Consider the following 17,159-nt stretch of genomic DNA (forward strand, 5'->3'; position numbering starts at 1 on the left):
GTCATCCTACCAAGTCAAAAGAGAAACTATTCTGAAACAAAGAAACTACTTTATTACTATCCAAGACCATCTCACAGGCTCACAACCAACCTCAGAAAATAGTAATGATTTGGAATCTCAATTTAAATGAATGAAAGCTGGCCAGAGTGCTGTGCTTTAAAGGAACACTACAAATTCAGTAAAATTAAGATTCTGTATGAATTTAAACAAAATCCACTCTTTAAACTGTGGTAAGGATGGGATTATGTAGAATAGAAAAAAACCCCACTTTTAGAAAAGTTGAGATCTGATTTTTTTCATATTTAATTGATTTGGAATCTGTGCTATGGCTTCTCCTACACAGTTAATTAACTAAGATAAAATTCTCAAGCAGCACAATGACTTACGTGTTTCTATCCTGTTTTCAGAGATATTACTCACAGTTAGTTTTCTAGTTCTACATCTTTTCATTCAGAGAATGAACAAGATCAAAAAATTATGAGAAGTATGTCAGAAAACCACAAAAAGGTCTCAGAGTGAAGTTAGATTGAACTACTTTTTTAAAATGAAAACTTATTTATGATTTTACATTTAAAGTAGTACAATGAATGCTTGCCAGTATCTGTTGAACTCGAAGTGTATTACTACTACTATTTCACAGTGAAAATAGTCCCTCCTGGCTTACACCTGCAATGTATTTCAGGTGTTTCTAGACCAAAGATTTATATTCAACCCCACTAACCCTTTGAATGACATTTTTCCCACAATGTTTTCTGGCTTACAGGAATCTAACCATGATTAAGTTTGCTGTATGGATAGAAGGGTTATCTTTTTATCTTTGTCCTTAAAACACATCAGATGATGAGCGTTTTTTCCAGTAATATGGGAACTATTTGCTGAATAAATCAGTATTTTTTTTGAGGAAATTAGTAACTTTGATTTTGAAGGTATCAATCATCTGTTGCGTAAACTTGGTATTAAGCTGTAAGCCACAAATCTAGACACTATAATACAAACTGCAAGAACATGACTTCATCATTAAATTGAACCAGATGTGGTACATGGCCATGCAAGTTCAGCACTACAGAATTTCATTGTAAGTTATTAACTGTCACAAGAAAACACAGGTCAAAAATACTGAAACAGCCTACTTACATGCTCTCATTAGGTGAAATACTGTCATTTAGATAAGAACCATTGGTGTTCTCCATTTCTGCTAGCCTGTGGAAAAATAAACAAGACTCATTAAAATCAAATGTGTTTTCCAGAAACTTTATTTGCTCTAATATTCCTGAAAGACTTAAAGAGCATGATGTTTTTGATGAATTTGAAACTCAAATTAATTTACACTCACTGCTGATTACCGAAAAGTTTTGCAATAAGCTATTGCAAAGGATTGTTTCTTTGTTACAATGACCTGGCTAAACTCACTTCAGGGTTTTCAACCCTTTTTCTGAGGTTATATTCCACTCCTCATGATTAATTAATTCCACAATCAAGAAAAGGCCTTAAGATGCCAGGGGATTACACAAATTGCTTTGTACCTGGCAATGTCAACATCAGAACTGTAACTATCAGTCATTTCTCATTTGTTTTCAATACTCAGCCCCTCCTAAATGTCTTGCATAATTCAGAAATACCTCTCCCGATCAAGTGATTTTGGGGGAGAGAAAGAGGAGGTTGGAATAACTATACTTCATTACCTCAGCCCCTGCAAATTTACCCTCCTGGTGGAAAAAAATTGTCATATTCGTGCAATTAACCCACTTTTTGATTCTTAAGAGCAGTATGAAAGCCAGAGAAGTGAACTAAAGCAGTGATATACCGCTATTTTAATCCTCCAAATCAAAGAAAAGTCCTGTTTGTAGTATTCCACAAGATAAATTACTTAACATTAAAACAGCACTTGAGATTCACATAGTTTGGAGGTTTCTGCTCTTCTGATTTGTATGATTACAGCAGGGTCCATATTAAAAATAAAACCCTACGTAGAATCATAGAATCACAGAATGGTTTGGGTTGGAAGGGACCTTTAAAGATCATGTAGATCAACCCCCTTCAATGACCAGGGACATCTTCAACTAGTAGGTTGCTCAGAGCCCTGTCCAACGTGACCTTGAATGTTTCCAGGGATGGGGCATCTACCACTTCTCTGGGCAACATGTTCCAGTGTCTCAACACCCACATAGAAAACTTCTTCCTTATATCTAGTCTGAATCTGCCCTCTTTAAAACCGTTACCCCTTGTCCTATTGCTACACCACACCCTATTAAAAAGTCAGTAACTTGAATGCACAGCTTAAAGAAGACCCCACAGGACCTAAAGGCCACTTCTGACCACACAGGTGCTTTGGCACGCAGGTTGGTTGACAGGCTGTTTAACAGCAACCATGGACAATGTTCTGCATCCAGGAGCCTGGAAAACAAGACCCCAAACCCTATGTTTCTTTAAGAAGCGCTCAGGTTGCAGCTAGCCTTTGGCATATTTTTTTTTAAAATGACTGTTTAGAGAAAGATCTGCCTAACGTCCAGCTGGTCTCATACCTGCTAGCATAATGTTCAATGCGTGAATGAGTATCATCGTGTGAAAGCTGAGGGGACGAGGCAGGCCTATAAGGCAGAAAACACTGATTAATCACAAACAATACCCCTTTAAAAGTAAAAAAAACACTTAGCTATGCCTATAACCTCACATCTCTATGCCTTATGTTTACACTATGTTTGATAAACAGCAAGTTTAAACTCCAGGTGCTGTGTGTGCCTTCTCAAGCCATCAGTGCCATGTTTTGTGGTACCACACCAGGGACTTCGACCATTTTACAATCCATCTGTTGCAACGACTCTTCATCACACCAACCCCCAAAGAGCCCTTTTCCGAAGGATTTACAGAAGAGCTTTTGCCCCAGTTTTCCCTTCACATCTGCCCTCTCCGTTGACAATCCTGTTTTACACACAGCCCTGTGCTGGTTGTGAAAGCCCTGCCGGGAAACTCTCCTCTGCCTCCTGCCCTGCTCCAGTGCCTGCTTCCAGCACATCCCACTTAACTTTAAGGACCACTCCACAAACAACTCGAAATAAATACAAGAAACATAAAATGTCTGAAACGAGTCTTTAATAACACACTGCAGACACTGATGATTTTGCCTACCATCTTTCCAGAGTTGCAATCTAAACCACAGATCAGTGTGTCATACAGGAGGGCACTGACAACTATTTTGGGTTTTCTGCCTCACAAATCAGACCATATGAAGTCCTCGTCACCGTCTTGTTGATGAAAACAATTCATGGGACTTTTGTCAGAGTATTGTTTCTTACAGCCTCATGAATTATGTTGCCTACACAGTTCAGAGAGCACGTTTGCTGCTGTGTGGGAATTTGCCAATCTACATGCATCAGGTGGTGCTGGAATCACAAGAAATGATGCAGCTTCCCAAATTGTACAGCGATCTCCTATTTAGCTAAATTTCAACTTCATTCTGTCTCTGCTGACTCTCCTGGAACTTCTGACTGAGGAAGCCCTTTTGCCCCATTTTAAATTGTTGGATACTGTGGGTCGGCCCAATGGGGATTGCACTGCTGTGCAAGAGCAGGCAAGTTTTGTACTTACTGGTTATAAACCAAAACTGTAATAATCTTTGGTTGGTTTGTAATGCTCCTGTGTTTGTAGTTTGATAATCCTGCAGTAAATCTACTAGATTGGTCACCTTCCAGTTTTCTACTCAGCCTGCAAAGGGCTCTAGAAAATGAGGATCCTTCTGAATTCATAGAGCTGTACGCTGAACACACAAAATTCATCATCATTGATGTCTCTTCTCACAGAACAGCAAAGTGTTTTTCTTTAAGACATCACAGGGCAAGTATCACAAATCTCGTTTTGTCTGAAATGAGCTTTGGCCTCCTACTGTACTTTAACTCATCACATATTCAAACATTACCACAGCACACTGGAGGATAAATATTCAGTTCACAGAGTTCCTCAGTACAACACAGATTCAGGTGGACAGGCAATTGCTTCTCTGCAACTTGATATCCTATTTTGTGTAGTAACATCTACTCTGAAGGGAAGGGAGATGAAAAGGATGCAGTTCGTTTAGAGCAGTGGATTATGGAGCAAGGTAACAATGGCTTTCTGATAAATTGATGCTATCCCAATTTTTTTTATTTGTTTGACATATAGTAGATGTTAAACTGGTCTAGGCTGGTACTATCAATGAAAGAAAAGGTCTTAGTTTCAACACACACACACAACCGTCGCTGCTAATACTGTGCATAGGCTGGGAAACCTGTGTTAAAAGTAGCTTTAGTTTTGAACTGGATCATTCTCTTAGTCCCTCTTACCCTGGCACTGCACATGTATTTGCACCAGTACAAAGGAAAGGACAACACCTGGTTGGGACCAACTGGGTAATGAAGAGATGTCCCTTTTGGCAGTAGCGCAAGGCAAAAGACGGGCCTGACTGCATGATCATGTACTTTGTGACTTGAAACTAAGTTTCAACTTCAGAAATAACAAGGTATGTAATAAACATATATTTTAAGGACAACGCAGTGTTGTGTAACTTGAAGCTGATTCTGCCTCTCCATCCACTGCAGGCAGGGGATGATGCCACATTTCAAGGTTTGTCTCCACTTCAGAACATACTGCAGTAGAGATCTACCTCAAACAACTATTTAAAAGTTTGCATAAGAAAGCACACCTGTTGAGCAGCACTGCTGAATTTAGCTGCTCAGAGGTACATTTTTGCCAGCACCTGAGCAAGCCTGAGAACAACTGTGCTGCACTGCAGGCCTGTTGCACAGACATACTCCTAGATGACCATATGTGCTACAGATAACTGTCCTTCCTTTCTGAGCACACACATTTAGCCCACCTAATCAGTATGTACAGTTAGCAAGAAGGCTGAGACACATAGCCCATATTTTGCCAAGATAAACATCCCTTTTACAAGGGTTCCACAGCTGCATTGCTCAAGCTGGGATCTGCAAGAACAGCCTGGGTAATTCCAGTCAAGTCAAGAGCTGATCGAGTGGCAAATACCACCTCCTGTAATTCCCTGCACCCCTGGAGACCTGGCTGGCCCAATGAAGGCACTTTTCTTGCTGCTCAGCGTTTCAGTTGATGCTTTTTGAAAGCACAAAATCAAGAAATTTCTATTAGTACCACAGACGTCCAAGTAAAAAGACACAAATTCTCACAAAAAGTGTGAGCTGTCCCTTTAATGCCTGGCAAGCTGAGTTTCTGTGCAAAATACTGGATAGTAAGGAGTCAGAATCACTAACTTCTATCAAAAACTATATTCATGTGTATTTACAAACAGTTCCATGTATACCACATGTTCATGTCAGGATAGCACTAGCATTGCTGAATGCTGGCAGGTTATGCTCTTCTGGAGTACTCTGAAGATTACAAGAAAGCTGGCATGAAAGCACCAGAAAAAGGCAAGATCTTAGAAAACATGGGAAAGTTTTATGATAACCAGAGTAAGAGGTTTGACTACTGAAGTTGGATTCAGTCCTGTAACTGAGAAACAGCTTTAAACCTGGGTAGCTCAGTAATTCGTGTTGTAAAAGCCTGGTGGTCTAGCACAAAGGAAAGGAACAAAGCAGAACAAAATGAAAAGCAATTCTTTCCAGTCACTATTCATTTTTTAATTATCTGCTTTCTTGTCAGACTAGAGGGAATGATTGTGCTCAGGAAGACACACGAGTTGGTCTGATAAAAGGTGCAACCTCTCCATACAAATCCTGCTCCTCAGTATTTCTCAAGTTTTCTTAGGATTACATACAAGGTTAAAATCCTGTAGCATACAACACCAAACCTTCAGTGTGAAGCTATTGGTGTAGGCATACCATAATATTATTACTGTAAGTTAAGCATGTTATGGCAGCTTAATTTCATGTTATGTCAGACACAACAATGACATTCCGTATTATCCAAGCTTTCTTAAAATGTTACTTTTAACTTTCCAATTGTTCTAAAGGGTAAGAAATCCAGATCCACAGTTGAGTATATAGTATGCTGCAATCATCCCCAGATGCATTTGCAAACGAAAGTGCATCCTGAAGTTCAAATCCCTTCTATTTCAGTCTGGCTTCAGCCTTTTGGTGTTTTTTGTGAGAGAATTCTCAACCATATGAAGTCTGCAGTACATGATGTGTTTCTTAGTTGCTTAAACTTCCTACAGGTAGAGCACTTGACTTCCCAATGGTTAGTGCTCCAAATGAAAATTATAAAATCAACATTCCAATGTATACATTTCACTATTGTTTATTCTACCAAAAATTCAATGAAGGTGCAAGCCATATACATTTGACCATATAGAAATATATAAAATTCTATTTATTAGTTTCTCATTAGTTACCAATATGCAAATTAAAAATAATCCTTATTTAACATTATTCTAAAATCATCCATGTAACACTGGTAGTAGCAAATGCCACAATGGTAAGTATATATATCTTTAGTTTATGCTGAGGGTATTACTACAACAATAAGACAATGCACGTGCAGGAATGGTGCAAGAATGAAAATCCATTTCATAGCTGAAAAATCCTGTTTTTTAACTTCAGAAAAAAAATACAGTAAACATTTCCCCATTTCAACCTGTCTTGACAAATCTTACTGTACCTAAAGAACTAATAAAATACTCATTGAGCTTTGGATTAATTGGGGCATATGAGTGTATGAGTGTGCATGGTTGCGCGTAAAACCAAATTATAGCTTTATATACAAAACAATGTCATTCCTGACACTGAATTAAATCCATCAAGTTCAATTTCTATCTTTCAAAAAGCATTTAAGAATACATTCAGAGGAATTGACACATTCAGAAACACAGGCTTTTAAATGACAAACTCTCAAAAGCATTAGTAAGACTGCACCAAAATCCCTGTTAATTTGATGAAAATACATACTCCAGAAAGAGTATACAGTACACAATCCATGACTGCTGGGAATTCCTGGATTTATCCCATTCTACTCATTTGGGATCAAAATATTCCTTCACAGAGTGCACCAAAGAAAATAACCATAAAGAAAGAAGGAAATGAACTTATGCAAAACTAAACAAAGAAACAAACAAAAAAGTGAGGGAACGTAGCAGCAGTAGCAGCAGCAGCACACTCCAGCAAAAGTACTCACGCAGAATCTACTGGCCAGAAGTTGATCAGAGTAACAGGACTGCAAGACAAAAAATGAGGAGGTGAAGATAGAGGCAGAAGAAACTCAGCAGCAAAATAACTACAGAAAGGTTTAAAGAAAAAATAATCACAACTAAAAAACAGAAATCTTAACAGACCAACATGAATGACTGTGCAGAGCAACCAACCAAAAAGAGGAAAAAATTGAAATCAGAGAGAGAGAGAGAGAGAGAGAGAGAACAAGCTGCGTGCAATTGCCATTAAACAACTCATTGAACTTGTAAAAAAACCCAAAAAAACGAAAAGGAGGTGGGTTAACTCATTGATTTCTCCATGTGCATCACTATTGCTCTTTTTCCCAATAAAGACATCAAAGTCATTTAGTAAGACTAAATACATAGGGTGAGAAAAGAAGAAATCAGCTGGGAAGCTTGCAAACACAGTAGCTGCATTAAAAAAATAAAACCACAGAAAGTAACCCATTTGGAAGAAAATAAAAAATTAATGAAGAGATCATTCATCTCCAAATTGCCATATCAAATGTAAAAGTTTATAAGGCTGTCCGTAACATGGCAAGTATTTTTCTTTTGCTAACTGAAGTTGTAAGTTCCTGTATGAGGACAGGAGAAAACTGATAAAGACAATGGCAATTGGAATCCCAGCTTGTGTTTTCCTGCCAGCCAAGGTTAACAGAAATGAAAGACATGAAGAGGCTTTATGCATTTAGGAAGTGAAGGGAATTGGCACCAGCTGGGGAGCTCACCAGAGCATACCAAATGAATTGCTATTTAGACACTTGAGAGCTACTCACGTTTCCATGTTGTCTCCCTCCAAGACAGTTTGCACAGGCAGGTAGCCCATTCGTGGGTGCTTTGCAAAATATCTTTTTGTTCGAAATTTGTTTTTTAGTACCTTGGCGAAGTCACGGACATCTTCTCCCGAAGTTGTCTGAAAGCCACAAATCACAATGAAATCATCTTTCATGAGGTTATTACAGTTTTTCAGTTGCCTCTTCCTTTTCTGGGTCTCTTGGAAGAGCTGTGGCCACACCAAGCAGAGCTACCAAACGCCCGGCCTCCCAAACTGCATATTTTATTTACTTATCACCATCACCTTACAATTTACTATACAGCAACACTGCTAGTGGGGAGGAAGGAGGAAAAAGGGAAGCTCCAAAACCCCCTGATGGGCTCATGCCTAGTCTCAGGTGGTTTCAAGAGGACAAGCAATAATTAGACAAGAATTTGTCATTTCTTCACCTGACTCATGGGACTCTGGCTGCTTTTTGTTCAGCACTAAAATGGCTGTAATGGAGGATACACAGCTGGTCTGTGTGTCCAACTAGCTGCTTCACTGCCTGGATCCTGACTCTTACTGCACACTCGTCATCTACATCTCATGGACTCGTCAGTCCACGAAAGTCAGACCAGTACTCTCAGTATGCCTTCTTTCCAGTTTCCATTCTCAGCCTACTCTGCCATTAATATTTTGATCAAAGAGAAACAAAAAGCAGGCGAGAGCTACTGAAAACTCTTAGATCAGTTATGTCTTCCTGCACCTGTTTAATCTGAACCTAGCAGGCACTTAAGATCAGTACCCTGAGGACAGTACAATTTGCACAGTTTTCTACTCTCTCGCCTGTAGTCAGCTTTCCTTGCTGCTGTAGAGACCAGCAGAGGAGCACAAAGTGGAATTAAGTTTCCTAAACACCAGAATGAGCCAGTAAGAGTTCAAAGGATGCCTGCTGGGAAGATGCAAGACTTCTTGTGAGCCTGATTAAGAGTGAGGCAATTTTCTGAAGAATTTTAATGGAAGACTTCAGTTACTGTAGTCAGGCAGCACTCCCTCCTTTGTCTGCACCTCACAGAGACACTTGACCCTGAAATACTGCTCTTCTACAGTAAAGTAAGTTCTTCCTGACCCACATAATGATACTGCTTCTCCAGTGTATCTCATCTGAAGGAAAGAAATGAGGGAAAAGTTAATCTTTCTGACATTTTCTAATGAGTTCTATGCCTTCTGTTTAGAGAGGAAGGAGGTGCTGGGACCTATCAGTCAAGCCAACCTTCAAAGAACTGCTGAAACACAGAAGTATAGATTTTTAATGAGGGCCTGGGTAGAAAAATTAAGGATGCCCTGAAAAATAATCTGCAGAAAGACTGAAATGCATTAACGGAAAGGACAAATACTATCCCTGTACTGACGACACCTACAGGCTCCATTTAAAGCTGGAAATAATTTAGCCCTCTTTCCAGTCAGTTTGGTAGGAAAATTTGGTGTGAGCAAGGACTGGCAGAGAAGTGACACAGCAGAACCTATAATCCAGTACAGCAGCATCTGTACTTTCAAGAAACTGAGATAATGCTCAGTAATATTAGATATAACTTCCTCAATACCTCCAAAGTAAAAACATTTTGGGAAGGGAGGGATTAAGTACGCCCAGACGACCCAGAGGACTCCAGAAAGGGGATTTACTGTGGCGGCCTTGCATGCCTCAGCAGGAGGGAATTCCCTCTGCTGAACGCCATCTGCAATGCCTGCTAGGAGAGCTCCTAACCAGGTCAGCATCAGGAGAGCCCACAGAGGACATCTGTCAGGAACAGAGAAATATTTTTCATATTTAGTCTTGTTATAAATCGACTAAACATAGCTTTCTGTCCAGTGTGCTCACCTGTGTCATTTATAACCATTTATTCCTGCCTTGTCTATTTTCAATATTGTGAACACTTTCCATTGCATTTGACGGTAATTTGGATTAAGTGTTTTCAGGTAAAATTAACAATAAAACATTTTTTGCTTTGACCTTCCTGGGGCTGTTATCCCCGCCTTGTTCCTCTGAACAGTCTGCATGACAACCAACCAGTAAAATGGTGGCTTTGCATGGAAACATCCCGATCTACTGGCAGCACAAGAATCCCAAGAAGAAAATATGTCTTCTAGTGACAACTAGAAGCACCACACAGCTCTCATACAATAAAACTGCCATTTAAAAAATGTTCAAGGAGCACAAGAAAGGCAAAGAAAATGTGATTATTATGTGGACAAGTTGATAAATGGAGGCTATTTTCAGCCAAGCTTTCTGATTTATCCACAGTTGGTTTATTACATATGATTTTCAGAGTAAATTCATCCAAAACAAAACTCTTAGTAGAACTGGGTTACAAGGAACAAACCGTGGAGCTTCAGCATCTCAGCTCTCTTAAATCAAAGTAATACACAGGCAGCTGGGTCGCCCACGTTCCAAAACTATTCTGAAACCAAAACTATTTAATAAGAGATAGTAGTTCTTATTCACATTAAAAGAACTTTACCACCATCTGACTCTTCCCAGTTTGGTTTAAGAAAGTGCCTTGCCAACCCCCCACCTCAGACCTCATTCCCAACTGTAAACACTAGCTGTAGACAGGTATCTTGGTTTGACATGCATCCTTTCTAACAAGGTGGTTTTTATGCTGGTGTGTCACTGTTTGTTAAACCCGAACACAAAAATGATCCTATGTTTAAATTCCAATCTAGAAGTTATATTCTACGCTTTATTTGAAACCTCTTTAAAAGTCACCCCTCTTTGAACAATAAATTGAGCTGCATGGCTTTCAGGAATAATTGTAATTTTTCTGTCTAAATGAAAATTAGGGAATTGCCTTGCCCTTATTCTGCCTCAACCTTTTGCAGGACACGAAAAGTCATCACATCCCTCAGAAATTTAGCATGTGTTTTTAAATCTCCCCTAAGCAGAATTAAAGTCTGCAGTGCTCCAAAATTTCCTAGAAGTAAGAGGGAGGGGGAATAAAAATATCAAAACACTTCATTGTGCACATCTAGCTATTGCAAAGAGATATCAAAGAGGGCATCACATGTCTTCTGTCTTCCAAAATGCATTTTTAAGGTGAGAGATTTGTCTGCAGGAAGAGGAAAAAATGCTCTGCCACCTGCATACCTCTTTTCATTCATTTAGAGAACAATTACATACTAGACATGATAGCTTCAGTGGATGTCTTGCTCAGTCACACAGTACTTGGGTTTATTTTTCTAATAGCAGCAACACAAAAAAGATCAGGGCTCGCTGTGCGTCACATTCACACATAGCCCTCCCTCCCCTCCTTTAATCCTTCTCTAATTCAACTGGCTGCTGGTGCAGCCAGGCACAGCATATTAGCATGGGCTGCTGGAGTTCAGGATTCACATAAAAATGTACTGGCTGTGAAGCATTCTTTATTCTGATCCAGCAATCTGGATGCAGTTGCAGGTTTTCTGTTCACCACCATGTTCTCCTACTAGTAACCTGTATTATTAGGGAGAAATGTGCTAGACCCCATGTTGCAATGAGTTGCTGTAGATTGTGGGGGTGTCTCATAATCCCTTTTCATTTCTCTCTCCTCAAAACACATCCTATGAACAGGTTAAGGAAACAGTAGCAAGATGCTGGTTTGTGCACTCTATGCACCATTCATGAATCTCCCATGTCGCTCATTAACAAGAGTAAGAGTGGCAAACTGCAAAATTCGTAGCCAATTCAGCAAGGAGGTATTCAGCTGCAGCTGGAAGGAATGCTCTAACATGGTCAGTCAGTTGGTTGCTCACTCAATTTCCCTACAATTCAGATCATGAGATTCTGCTCTAGGAATGCCTGCAATTGAGAAGTCTGTTCAGACCTGCCCAGGCAGTGCCAGCATTTCCTTCTGACTTGTATTTCAGGCAAATCACCCTTTCCAGTAATCTCAACCCCTGAGGGACAATGCTAAAAAGCAGCAGCCAATGAATACTAACAAAAAAACTAGTAAATGCACATTAGTTGCCCTTCCAGAGACTCAGATTAAATACTGCCATTTAAATGCTACAGTAAAAATTGATAGATAATGTAAAAAAGTATCAATACATTAAACCCAACAAAAATACTGGTTCTGCTTTACAGTATCATTTTAGGGGGATATTTTTTTCTCTATCTTTCCTAAGTTTCCAAGAAAAGCTGAGTCTTTATTTCATTTTGGCCGTGTTTTTTTGTTTGCGCAAAGATGTACAGACCATTCATATGAATTGATGAGGCTAGCCCATATATAGCTTTGATGCTTTTCACCATTTATATCTGACCAGCAGATGAAAAGGTCCCCAAGCGTAGGGACCATCCCATTACACCAAGAAATGACAACCAGAGAGTACACTGCTTCAAGACCACCACAAACAATAGCAAAGGCAGCTGAAAGCTCAGTCATGCTGCATTGTAGAAGGACAACTGGAGAGATCCTCTAATTTATGCCCTTCAGCACTGGTCATGAGTGGCCAAAAAGAAAAAAGGAGCACACTGAGAGAGTAATACGGAATTTCCTTTGCCACCTGTCGGGTACAAAAGAAACATTTACACAAAAGTGATCCTTTTGGGAGCTGTGAAACAAGGATGAAGACCCTCACCCCACCCTCAATGCAAGACATGTGCATTTGCACTTCATTGAACATGCTGGCTTCCAGTCTTCAGAAATTAAATCTAACCTGCTACCCTTGAGAACTTCCCTCATATTTTGTATCATCAAGTGATCATACAATAGAAAGGTAGCACAAAATAATAAAGAATTTAAAAATGCAATCATAGTGTTGCAGGGAAAACGAGAAGCAGCAACTTGCTGAGGAAAGGAAGAAAACTCTTACACTAATACAGAGAAAACATTGCGACATATGATACAAATGAATATTCACACAAATCAAGGCTTCCTGCAGGATCCATAAAGTGAACTATGGCACTGAACATGGAGCAAGTCATTAGCATGCAATAACATATTACGACACAGCACTGTACAAACAATGAACTTCAATTTACTTCAAACCACTGGAGCATCCTTTACTAAGCATCAGAAATTGCTGGCATGTATAGTATAAAAGGTGATTTAATTATAGGGGGGGAAAGAAAAGCCACCCAAATGCTCCATTACCTTGCACATAGGAAATGAAATCTTTCCTTTCAACATAAGAAGGGACAGTATGGGTCAGTAAAACAGGTACTTACTGGTGTGCAGTATTCCACCATGGGATAGTGCATTTTATGACCTTTTGCAACACGGCCAGAGAAGAAGCAACTTTGGCAGATGTCATAGTTAAAGTGCTTTAAACTCCTATACCTGAAACAGGAAGAACACAGCTTCAGAGCTCTGTATGTGAATGCTTCATATCAGCTTGTCAAGTTTTCTGCATTACTTTCTCTTCCCTGAGATTTCACACAGAATGCAATACTGGGCAATGCTCCTCTGCCACCAAGGGACAAGTATTGCTGCCTCAGATGTTTATCAAAGATCTGAATCTTCAGAAAAAAAATTAACATTGGGCAACAGCGAAGATTTCTACACATTCTCTCAACATATGAAAGACATCATCATGCCTTTTATCTCTGTAATGGTAATCTCAGTTCTTTTGCTCTTCACCATGATTCTGAACACACAATGTCCTAAGGAACTAAAATTCAAGTAAGTAATGCCCTCTTCAACAAGTCACTCTAGCAAACTCCTAAGTGCTGCATACAAGGCAGGAATTTGTTTGTGTCCTTCCTAGCACCTCTATCAAAACAATTTTCCTGTATGGCATTCCATCCGTGCAAAACTCCGAATGCACTTTAGGTCTATTATTTAATCTCATCAGCTCTATGAGGCAGCTAACTGTTGTATCTGCTACGCTGAAGTGCTTCAAAGAGCCAGAGGCATAAGGGTTGTCTTGTTCCAAGTACACGAAGCGGTTCAGTCACAATGACCTCAAAAGAACATTGTTTTACATGTACTGAGGCGCACAGTATTAGCTTTCTGAAAGCCTTCCAGTACAGTATCTTTTTGTCAAGTGCGTACACAGGGTTTCAATGACTTGCAAAGGCAGAGCAAAAATCTGTGACAGACAGATTCTACTGTCATGATAATAGATTTCTTATATAAATTTGAGAGACAGATGAGATCAGTCAAGTAAAATTAGATGCAAACACAGGGCTCCAGTGTCCACTTCCTGAGTTCTCGATGCTCACTACAGACTATCCATTCACTTGCCATCCTCTGATTTTCGAAGTGCTGCGTTTTTCAATTCCACCTACTTGTCTTTGGCTATTTATACAAAACCATGTAAATAATTCAGTAGTTCATAAACCGTATCTGGGAACAGGAAAATCAGACTTTGTGAGTGTGCTGGACTACTCACATCCCATCCCTAGCTCTTCCTTGGTAATATATAATATATCCCAGTATAAATATTCAAGGGGAATAAAAGCAGAAGGAGAAGAATGTAGCTGATTGGAGGAACAGCCTCACTGAAGAAAAACTCACTTTCAAATCACAAAGCAGTACCTTCATTATTTCCCCTGTTTCCCACTACCTGTGAAACTGCATAGCAGAAAGCACTGCCTCACTACATGCATAAAAGCAACATTCATACTCTCCCAGGTTAGAGCAAAGTGATTTTTCTATGCGGTACTGCTTACTGCTGTTGTCTTTCCAGGTTTTAGAAACAAAATTACATAAAGCTCTTTGTAAACAACATGATACCACAGAGGGAGAAATGCCAATGGTGAAAGAAAACAGTGCACAAAAAGGACAGAAACCATATAAAGCAGCTATTGCGCAGCAAAGTGATAAAACAAGTCTAGGCATAATTGAAAGAGAGTATTTACTTAGCCGTTAAGTGGATTCTCAACAGGCATACCAACACACAGCCATTTTACACCACAGTGACTTATTCATTGCCATAGTAACCATGGTGTTGATCCAGATGTTTAAATAGACCAGCAACATTTCCCCCACTCCAGGTTAATGTTTCACCACCAACATTCTTTCTCTGAGAAACGCACATGTAGCTTTACACATCCACAAATTTTCAAGGCATTCCCTTGCTTTATACCATGACAGAAAGCAATTCATTAGGATCCAATTCAGATAAGGTAATGGCATGTATACGACACACTGAATGTAAAGCTAATTGTTTTAGTTGTGCAATCCACCAATACTTAGGTTGAGACAGGGAAAGGCTGGGACACAGAGGAAGGGCCATCCCTTAACTGATAGATGATTTTTGTCCTTTTCCACTCTCACAACACCGTACCCAGTCTAGGTGTCACTCTCCCCCATGTCCCATCACAATTATTTTTTCCCTGAAGCAAATGCGTAAAATCGAGCACATGATTGGCCCAGAAATAAGCAGATCTCTTGATCCACCAAGCAGTAGTACACATGGCGGAAAGGGAGCGAGTTGGTACCTGAACCCAATAATCGGGCACTCTTTGCAGATGTTACACTTTGCTTGGTGTTTGGCGGTCTCAGCAGCAGCCACCCTGTGCAAGACGGGCAGCCACACCATGGACTGTGGTTCCAGCCTCATCCAGTCGAGGAAGAGGGCCGCTTCGATCTCCGGTTTGTTGTTGGCCTGTAACACAGGGGGAAGACAGACAGGGGCTGAGCACAAGTGATCTCTCTACTGCCAGCTAATTGACAGTTCAAGCCATTTGCTTCCTGCCTACTCCATATCTTTTCCCTCAATATGCTCCAGATTTTTCCCATCCAGCCATCCATTAAAAAAATAAAATCAAAATAAACTCCAGGATCCTGCCTTCAAGCCAGGAACTGAAAACTATTATTAATGTTTCAAATGTCTCTTTCTTATTCCCTGTTACAATAGACAGCACTACCATGAACTCTATCACAGAGAAAATCATCCACTTACATGATCACCTGTGACGCCTGATCTCACGTTTCCCAGCTCTCTTACCTGAGCCTGCATAGCACTGCTTCTCACCTATTTTAAAAACAGTTTGTGTTATCCAAGCCCTAAAAACTGCACATCTTTTGATCAAAATTCCCTTCTTCTTAACATCCTTTGTTACCATACTTACCCTTCTTCAAAATGTGTGCATAAGGAAATCATTCCAACCCCTTCTCAAGGCTGTTGTTGAAAATGTAAACTCTCTTCCTCCTTAGATGCCCCAAAATCTGTCCTCCCACCACATCATCTCTAGATTTCCCATCACTGCTTGCAAACACAATACAGTTTTGCCCCACAGAATACGATCGATTCAGCCTCACATTCCATTACTTCCCACTTCTGCCTCTTTGCTCACAGCAGAAGAGCCTATAAACACTTCCCAGCAGACTCATTCCTCTGCTGCCTTCTCATCACATCCTAACAAGTGTGATTATTTCAGGTATCTCTTCTATGCTAACTCTGAGGCAGCTCAGTCACAGAGCTGAATACCACTGCAGCAGGCACCACGCATGCACCAAAAAATGGTCTATCATCCCTACCCAGCAGCATCTATGGTATGGAAAAAGAAACAGCAAAGAGATGAGAAACACAGGGCAACGGGGAACAACAGCAATCTGTCTGCATGGGTAGGAGCCATACTGTACTGGCAGGCTAGTCACTGTACAGAACAGTGCAGAATAAAGGCAAAAAGCATCCAAAGGGATTTTAAGGAAAATAGTGGTGATGGAGTCAACATTTAGGGGGAACATCTCCCCGGTGTGCAGGGTGGGGTGAAGGCAGCACAAGCCTGTTAAGAGAACCTGGGAGCTGGTTTCAGTGCTGAAAGCGAGGCAATGGATCAGGTGGGAACAGCAAAGGGCTCGGGCAGGGAGGATGCAAGGGAGGATGCGTCCACACAGGGAACAGCCCAAGCAATGAAGTGGGATACTGTTCCACTCCATTTCTCTAAACCACCACTACGTGCTAATTCAAATTCCTTGAGACATTTTCTTCCATGCTACCCAACAGAAACAGCATATTTATAGGCTGAATACGTTTAAATCCACAGTTTTCCTTTTTTTGCTAGGCTTTCAAATACAGCCCTTAGTGAGCCAGTCTTTTGTATTTCAAACTTCACAAGGCAGACTGTCTTCCTTTGTGGTTCCAAACCTATTTGAAGCATATAAATAAATAATACGTATTAATGTATCATGTACATGGATCAAGACGAATAGGGGATTGAGTGCTGGGGTTTCTTATGCTTGCTCTCAGTTATTCTTCTAGTTTCTCATAAAATCTGAGTTTAGTATGACCTAGCTACCTTATTTAACTAAAACAGCAACGAAT

General features: G+C 40.1%; 1 protein-coding gene across 18 annotated transcripts in view; it reads right to left on the reverse strand.

Moving 5' to 3' along the window:
* The window catches only part of DMD (dystrophin), a 1,160,159-nt gene that overhangs the window by 29,009 nt on the left and 1,113,991 nt on the right, over positions 1-17,159 (reverse strand). For 14 of the 18 annotated variants that reach the window (XM_055801176.1, XM_055801179.1, XM_055801178.1 and 11 more), the window contains 6 exons: positions 15,331-15,497; positions 13,114-13,225; positions 7,930-8,066; positions 7,120-7,158; positions 2,523-2,588; positions 1,135-1,200 (listed from right to left, as the gene is read on the reverse strand). In XM_055801176.1, coding sequence (XP_055657151.1) covers positions 1,135-1,200; positions 2,523-2,588; positions 7,120-7,158; positions 7,930-8,066; positions 13,114-13,225; positions 15,331-15,497 — 587 coding nt within the window. The remainder of the gene's footprint in view (positions 1-1,134; positions 1,201-2,522; positions 2,589-7,119; positions 7,159-7,929; positions 8,067-13,113; positions 13,226-15,330; positions 15,498-17,159) is intronic. The other 4 variants (XM_055801177.1, XM_055801186.1, XM_055801188.1 and 1 more) reach the window with 2 other exon arrangements.

Source organism: Falco peregrinus, chromosome 4, assembly GCF_023634155.1.
Source record: "Falco peregrinus isolate bFalPer1 chromosome 4, bFalPer1.pri, whole genome shotgun sequence".
NCBI classification, from domain to species: domain Eukaryota; kingdom Metazoa; phylum Chordata; class Aves; order Falconiformes; family Falconidae; genus Falco; species Falco peregrinus.